The following is an 8,949-nucleotide window of genomic DNA, read 5'->3' on the forward strand; positions in this document are numbered from 1 at the left end:
TATATTAGAGCAATTCAATTGTGCTGTTGCTTTTGAAAGCAGCCAGAGAGAATCATAGATATATGGACATGTCTATATCTATATCTCTTTCTACATCTTTGTCTCTCTGTATATCTCTTTGTATGTCTATCTCTATCTCTATCTCTATCTCTATCTCTATCTCTATCTCTATCTCTATCTCTATCTCTATAGCTATATATCTCTCTAGCTTTACCTCTAGCTCCAGCTTTAGCTCTACCTCTACCTACAGCTCTGGCTTTACCTCTAGCTGTAGCTCCAGCTCTACATCTATCATCTATCTATCTATCTATCTATCTATCTATCTATCTATCTATCTCTCTATCTCTATATCGGTAAAGGGTTATGGCCTTTGTAATCCCTAGGAGATATAGAATCCATACATTAAAAAGATTCTGACATTTCATGTTTTACTGAGGAAGACTTTCTCCACTTTTCTACTCCTCAGTTACATCCTCCAAGGCTTTATGGACAGACAGCCACAGAGACTTATGTCTAAAGGAGCCAACAGAAAAGTAAATAATGAGGTTGACACTACTATTAATGATAGAAAGGAAACCAGCAATGCTCCAAAGACTGTTGGAAATATAACTGTTAGTTCCAGATTTAATCCACAGAATGCCTAAAAGCAGGCCACAGAGAAAGAAAACAAGCACTCTGAGACCAAGGGTCACATGCAACCTAGTTATCAACAACCTCCCAGATCCACATAGAATCCTGATCAGCAGGACCAGGCTGGACCCAGAGAGAACCACAAATAAAAAGATCAGCCATGCAGCTGTGATGAAATGCATTATCCGGCATATATCATCTGCGGTGTAAAACAGTGTGATGCACAAGGTGTATGTCAGGATAACAAGAAGAAAGGCTACAACCCAAAGCACAGAACTTGTGACAGATGATGTATGTCTTGGGCGATGACTGTGGTACCAGTTGGGGAACAGGACTGAGAGGCAGCACTCTGAGCTGATGGCACTGATCATACTGACACCTGTGATATAGGAAAAAAGCCTCATAACATGGAAATACACATAGTGCACGGGGTTAACTTGGCCAGTGAACACCACCACGTACAATATGATGAAGGTACAGAGGAAAAGGAAGTCAGCGACAGCCAGGTTGATGACGTAGACTGAGATGGAATTCCTTTGTGTGCGGTCTCGCAGAAACCAGAGCACAACTATGTTTCCAGCCAGACCAATCAGGGCAATGGTGAAGTTCAGCCAATCTGGGATCAGGAACTCACTGCTGACAGGTGGAGGATCAGCTGGAATATATGTATCCATTGTTGGATATTCCACACTACCATCTGGGGTGACTGGATCCATAGTTGCAAAATCTCCACCTAGGCCTCTGGGGACAGAAACAAGAATTGAGGAACCATTGTATGATGTCTAATTTTCAGGACTGCTGTACCATTTGGGAATCATGGTTCCTATTTTACTGGGAGGAAACAAAGTGTTGTAGATGTTAAGTAATCTATCAAAGGCAGGAGAATTGTAGAACCTGGACTCAAAGTCAACTAGGTTGACTGCAAGTGCTGGGCTCTCTGGTGCTGCACAGGCCCTCTAAAGGTAGAATAATATTCTGTAGTCCATTCATGCACATAGATCTCAGCAGTTGCTTCCAGATGTTATACTAGGTACCTTGAATTTATTGAGAAGGGAAGAAGAAATCTAAGATATAGTCTGTGAGAACAAGAAAGAACCATGTACGTTTTATTGCATTATGCTGCTCAGAGCCAGAAATTTTTCTTAGGTTAATTTTATCCCTCTTCAACTCCATATTGTGGAAAGACCTGCCTTTGAGTCACAGACATTCATTTTGATCCACTCTGTTATTTGTGTCCTCTATTGTGGTTTTAATTTTATTTAGTGCACTTTTGTGTTCCAAGATTTCCTTAGATTTTAGTAATTACTTCAATTTTTCTTTTCTCTGAGAAAACACTTGTTTTCCTGAGCATTTTTTTCCCCAGTAGCATTAAAAGTTTTTTAAAAAAATTTCCTGTCCTGGACTTTTCACATACAGTTTACATATGTTAATGTCTTAGCTTTAATTTTTTTTTGTTAATTTTTTTTTATTTTTTCAAAGTTTTATTGATAAACAGATAGCAATGAGACAGTTTCAAATCCAATCCGAAGTACAGTTTCAACAAATAATACACTGCATATATTCTTATTGGTTAATTGCTGTACAAGAAGTGGACTTGTGATCCTATTTACAAACACCATTAGAACAAATCATTCTATTCATTAAGAGAATGCAACTATATATCTATCCTAACCACTTGGAATACACAAATACAAAATGGACATTCATCGGTATACCCCATTTTTTCTAAGTTCCGTTATTGAATATTATAGGTGTGTAAACTCAGCAAAATATTCTAAAAGTGTCCAGTAGCCCATAATAGCATTGGGTCTTCTGTTTAACTGGCAATGTCAGAAATTATTGGCCTGAGTCCCCCACAGCTCAACATAACAGCATGGCTTTATTTCCTATATTTCGTCTTCATACTTTTCTACTGGATGGTTAAGACCAAGGTAAAGCAGGACCTATGCAAGAAGAGTTGTACTTAGCTTTAATTTGTTCTTTAGGTGAGGCTATGGTTGCCTGAAGGTTTTATTGTCTTCTCTTCTTGTACCAACTCCTGCTTCTATTTCTTTTTTCTTTTTTCATTTTTACAGTGTGGATTGAAGCTGTTGTTAAACATGCCTTCTACCTAAGGCATGGACCTCCCTAAAATTTCTTAATGCTTTTTATTGTCTTACTACATCAACAGTACACTGAAGGATTATGACATATTTTAGTGCTTCTAATCTGACTTTGTGCCTATCCTAGCCACTAAGCACGTGGCATATTTTCTCTGAGCCAGTGTCACTTCTCTTATTTTAACACTAGAAGGCACCTAAACTCCAGAAGTGAGTTGATTTAACAATTACTGTGTTGGTCCCGTTTCACCACTAGAGAGGTGTCCAAGCACAATTTTGTAATGAACACTTGGTCTGTCTGGTGCCAGCAAGCACAGGTTGTCTCCAAAAGCCTCTGCCACATGTCGTGGTAGGCACAGGCACTTTGACTAGTTATGAGTATGTGACACTCTTGGTTTCTTGTGTCTCAGCCTCATCACAGAGGAATCAGTACCAGTCTACTATGTAATAACTTGACACTAAATCCCTTTTTCTTTTCCCAAGCAGACTATTACTATCTGAGTTGTGCTGGACAGGACTTGGGAAAGGATGGAATGGATCATCCATACTGAAACTTCTGCCACATTGCTGGGTCATGCTCAGAGCTCACAGTCCACTGAGACCAGTGCAGCACAAGGGAACATTGAAACCCAAAATAGACCACCTGCTGTTGTGGTAAGCTCATGGTTGAGATCCCTAAAATCCATCACAGAAAGTGCTGGCCAGGGTGAAATTTCAGTCAGCTGGGGCCATATGTCTCTGCCTGGGGCCAGGAAAGGTCCAGAGGCTCCATCCACAGGCACTCGGTTGGTGGCACAGGTTGTTGGCATTTGCCTAGTGTTAGTTTCCAGTGTCTGGATACTGAGATTTAAGAAAAAACCCTGTGCTTACTACTCTATTTTCACCCATGGGTGGAATTTTGTCCATGTTCTGTTCTCTGAGGTCAGGGGCATTGGTGGAAGAAGTAGTTGTTTCCAGTAAACTGGCACTAAGCTCGGTTACACCTGAGTCACTGTGATGATTAAAATTTTCAACTTGATTGGTTTCAGAGCTGATTATGGGATTAGTGAAGTATACTTCTGGGTATGTTTGGGTGGGTCATGGAGGTGGAAGCTTGGATCCTGTATATGGTCCTTGGCCCTTTCCTCTCTGGCACTGTTTTAATACTCTGCTTTCTGGCAACTGTAGATGAAACATCTTTACCTGCCCTGCCTTTCCAGCATAATATTTCTGCCTTTGAGCTAGTGGACCATGGAGTAAGTCACATGAAATCATGAGGCAAACAGAACATTTGCTCCTCTAAGTTTCAGGTGTTGAATATTGGGGCTTAGTAACAAGAAAGCTGACTGATGCAGTCACACAGCTACAAGGACCTTCCCAATCTAAGGGAAACTGATACTAGTACCGAGGCTCATAATGATGCAGGCTAGAAAGGGAGTCTCTTGCCCTTGGCCACAGGATTCTGCTTGGTGTCAAGACAGTTCCACAGACTGTATGCTTTGGCCTGGGCACCACAATATTTTATCCCTGTCTGATGCTGGGTCTCAGTGTATCTTACACTGAGCTCCAAAGCAAAATCCTGTGCTCACTTTCCTGTACTCCCAAGAAGCAAGTGGAGTCTTCCATGGTGTGTTGCCTAAGGTTGGGCCATAAGTGATGGGGACTAGTCCCTTGGTGACATGGCTAGTTAGTGCATGTACAGAGGCTCAGGATTTTGGAAATATTCCAAGGATAAGATCTATAGAAGACTTGTTACTGGGTTCCACTTCTGAGACTTGAAATTAATTTTCTTTCCCTCACTCAAAAGTTATATGTCATGGAGGAGAAAGTAGGTAGAAATCTTGAAGTCAAAGGGGTAGGCAGAAAGTTCATGAACAAAAACCAAATAGCACATGAAATGCTTCAAAGAATCGACCACCAGGATCTCATCTTATGAAGTTTTTGCATGCCAAAAGAAATCACCAATAGAGTCAAAATAAAATGCATGTATTGAAAAAACTTTAGCTGACTGTCTCTCAAAGACTTTCTATCTAGAACACATAAAGAATTAAAAAAATCAGCTCCCCAAAATTCAATGACCCAATTCAAAAATGAGCATCTGAGATGAATATACACTTCTCAGATGAAGAAATAAAAAAGATAAGTAAATATATGAAATAATGATCAACATCAACATTAGTCATTCAAGAAATGCAAATTAAAACAACACTGAGATTCCATCTTACCCCAGAAAGAATGGCTGTCATCAAGAAGTCAACCAATAATAAGCACTGGAGAGGCTGTGGGAAAAAAGGAACTCTTGTCCACTGTTGGTGGAGTGCACACTGGTACAGCCATTATGGACATCAGTGTGGATACTACTAAAAAAGCTGGGATTAGAAGTCCCATTCAACTCAACTAAATATCCCTCCTGAATATTTTTCTAGAAGAAATAAAAATATCAATATCACAACTGTATATGTGCACCCATGTTTATAGCAGCACAATTTATCATAGCTAAATCTTGAAAATCACCCAAATGCCTAACTGATAAATGAATAGAAAAGATGTGGTATTTTTGAACAATGCAGTATTGTTCACCTAAAAGAGATAAACTTGAGGTTTTTATAGGTAAATGAATGCAAGTAGAGACCATACTTATAAGTGAAATAAATCAGACCTGCATGTATAAACATCATATTGCTTCCCTTTGTAAGAACCTGAAAGAGTAAATAAAATCCAAAAGGTACAATAGATGCTGTGAAAGGGAAAGGAATAATTTGGATGAGGGAAAGGAGAAAAGAACAGAAAAAAGGAAGGGGGAAATATATACATATTTGTATATAGAATTGTACTACTGATTTCTACAGGTCTATTGAAAGGAACAGTTAATGCTTAAATTTTTTTCTTCTTTTTAATTTTTTGACCAATTTTCTATGCTTATATGTGGAAATCTGAGCAACTAATTTGGAGACAACACTATGCGATATAACAACCACTGTAGAATTCCTAAAAAAAAAAAAAAAAGATGGAGGATGTCTCTTTATACACTGGGCTGCTTAAGGGGAAGGGAGAGCAGCCAAGTCTCTCCTTCCTTTTTTAATGTATGCTTTCTTATCATACTTAAACAGGGCACTGTGACCTCCTGCCTGGTTACCTCAGCTCTTCTGAAGGCACTTTGGTGAGTGACTAGCAGTTCGGTTTTGTCTCTCTGTAGGAGATGATTGATTAGTCAGCCATTATCTTTATCCTTAAGTTCCTGCAGTTCACTTAAGAAGGATATTTTGGCTTTTGTTGCTTTCTAAGACAAGATCTTGCTCTGAAGTACAAGCCAGGCTTGAACTCATATGTAGACCAGGCTGACTTTTAGCAATGCTCCTGCCTCAGCCTTGCATGGTGAGATTACAGGTTTGTGCTGCCACACCTGGATTACAGAGGTTTTTAAAAAGATAGTTATTGTCTGTGTTACTTTTGCTGGACAATATACCCAATAGCCAAAATTAAAGAAGGAAATGCTTATTTAGTTCACAGTTTGTGGAGGTTTCAGTCCATACCCAGCTGGCTCCAGGGAAGCATGGCACATGGCAGAGGGCAGCACTTTGCTGTGGTGGAAAGCAGCAAATGCAGCTAGAGCAAAAAGGCAGGAGCAGCAGCGGAGGCAGAGAGCAAGCCTCGCTCCCTTCCACAGACTGCACCCAGGCTGTCTGCCCCAGGCCAGGTGCAGCACTCACACCCAAATCCCAGCAGTTCTTACACCCATAATCCTGGCATTTGCTAATGAATTAATCACAACCTCTAGAAGTCTGCCCTGTGACTCCATGAGGCTTTGGGAGTACAACTAGACACAAACCATAACAATTATTCTGAATTATTTTCCTGTCATTTTATAGATTTTCCTTTGTTCAGGGTCCATTATTGGAGCTTTCCTGCTTTCTTTTGATGATGTCATGGCTTCCTGAGTTTTTGTAATTCCTGTGATCATTTTTAGCTTGGGGGCATTTGCAAAGACTCTCTCCCACTGTCTTTTTTTTTTTTTTATATTTTCCTATGGCAGGAATACAAGTTTACTCTGGCCTCACCCCTGCTTCTGAGTTGACTAGCTGCTGTTGCCCTGGGCAGGCTGAGCCTGATTTAAGTTTCTCTAGATGACTGGGCTATTATTACTTTGCTCTTAATTTGGGTGGGACAGCTGCCTGGGCTCTAATTTATGGCAAGAACTGATTGAGATCTATGATCAGGCTTCACTACTAGGCATATAGTATAGTTATCTAACATTTGTCTGAGTCACACTGTATAGTCCCTGGACAGAAAGCACTAGGATTTAAGTTCATCAATTGGACAGGTTTGCAAGATGAGTTTGTAGGTTAAATGGATCAGGCTGGATCCTGATTGTCAATCTTGGTTATCAGATTTTAATCCTCTATCAACATCAAAATTGCCAAGAGGAAGCATCAGGTCTTTTGTCTTTTCCTTCTTTAGTCCCTCTTATTTGCAAAACTGTATCCCAATATGGAGATTTGTGGGTATGAACTAAACAGAAATATTCAGCAGTGGCTTTGGAAATAAGTTCTAGATAAATTCTTACCTTTCTTCCATTTTTTTTTTTTTGCTGGATATGATGAACTGTCCTGAGCTGAAGGATGAGACTCTTATAGGATTGCCAGAAATTAAAGGGCACTTCTTGGCTTTGGAGAGATGGCCTCAGGAGCCAGAAGGAAGTTTGGTGCCTACATGAGCCTTATCAATCTGGTGGACAGCACTGTGGTTTCCTGTGCAGAGCTCAGCTAGCGAATGAGAGTGTGAGGTGCATTGCATCATGTTCCTTACAAGATGTTTCTAACATTTACTCAGGTGGTATTCCTGCCTTCTGCCCTCATCCATCCCCACCCCTCGCTGTCCTCTTTCCTGAAAGTGACTGTTATTTTGGGGCTCTTGCTGACCATGAATGCCAGGGTGTGTGAGCTGCACTTGGAACTCTTTAATAAAAAACCACACACTGTTTAGTTGTCACTCAGGGCTTCTCTCCAGTCTTGTCCTTTACATGCACATAACTACAACTTCTTTTTAGATCACAAATAAATGTATGAAACAACAGTGAGTGTCTTGCAAAATCTTATTCTTTATAAGCAACAAATCGTACAGATTTTTTTTTTTTGTATTTAGTACAAGGTCTACAGAATCTACAGGGTCTCACTATGTAGATAAGACTTATAGTGATCTGCCTGTGTTCAGCCTCCCAAGAGCTGGGATTACAGGTGCACACCATCACGCCCAGTCTCAATCATCATCTCAGCATGCCCTGGGGGCAGGGCCAGCACAGCATGCTTGGGCTCGCACTTGGGCCAATGGCTCTGCCTAAACAGGCGCTTTAATCCACTGACCTATTTGGCTGGCCTAAGTCTTTGTTCTTAAACCTCTTATTACTTAAAATTATAGCTTGACCAATAAATAATTATATTTTTCTATTTGTTTGTGTTAAGAAATGCACAAACCAACTTCCCCTATGAGATACAAAATTAGTACTCTATAGCCACTTGGCTCCCAATGAAAGGTAAGGAGAAGATAAGAACTGGTTTAACCAGATAGATTTTGTGTGTCAAATAGGCAGTTAGGGGTGAAGTGAGGGGTGAAAATGTGTGAAAGTGGATTGTTTTTGGTGTTTGAGGACTTGAATATTCTCTACACAGTTGGTACAAAATACCTACAAAAAGCTGGCCAAAGAGCTCAGCTGATTAAAACGTCTGTTTAGGCAGATGCAGGGGCTGGGAGTTTGGTTTCCCTGCCATTAAGTGGTGGCACACACCTGTAACCCCAGAACATGGGAGGCTGTAAACAGGAGGATCATTAGGAGTCTGATCTATGCGGTGAGACCCTGAACACCCTGTAGACCCTTCCCTAAAATACTGAAAAAAATATCTACAAGAGATAAATGACAAGGGGAAGGCCCCTTCTGGAACTCAGCAACACTCTAGTTCACCATTGCAAAGAAATTGGCTACATGAACAAGGGTAAGAGAGTCTCACAAATTTTAAGTTTAATGTATCAATGAAAAGCAAAAAACCAGCCACTTCCTCTATGTGTTCAAAAAAGACCTTTAAAAATGAATTGTGGAACTTAGAGAACCTTTTCATGAAGCAACACATGGACAGGGATTTGATAAATTCTAATAGTCTCTACATGTATCAAAGAACCATTTTATTAGAAATATAATAGAGATATAAACTACATGTATTAAAAACAGACATTAAAAAACAACAACAAC

General features: G+C 40.1%; 1 protein-coding gene across 1 annotated transcript; it reads right to left on the reverse strand.

Annotated features, from left to right (window-relative positions):
- Positions 1–313: 313 nt before the first annotated feature.
- On the reverse strand, positions 314–7,353 carry LOC105742702 (mas-related G-protein coupled receptor member X2-like). Its single transcript, XM_012515513.2, has 2 exons — positions 7,273–7,353; positions 314–1,371 (listed from the first exon to the last, which is right to left on the reverse strand). Exons 1-2 carry the CDS (start codon positions 7,281–7,283, stop codon positions 456–458), a joined length of 927 nt encoding a protein of 308 aa, XP_012370967.2. The 5' UTR covers positions 7,284–7,353; the 3' UTR covers positions 314–455.
- Between the last annotated feature and the right edge of the window lie 1,596 nt (positions 7,354–8,949).

The sequence above is a fragment of the Octodon degus genome, unplaced genomic scaffold (assembly GCF_000260255.1).
Source record: "Octodon degus isolate 3935 unplaced genomic scaffold, OctDeg1.0 scaffold00067, whole genome shotgun sequence".
Taxonomy (NCBI): Eukaryota; Metazoa; Chordata; class Mammalia; order Rodentia; family Octodontidae; genus Octodon; species Octodon degus.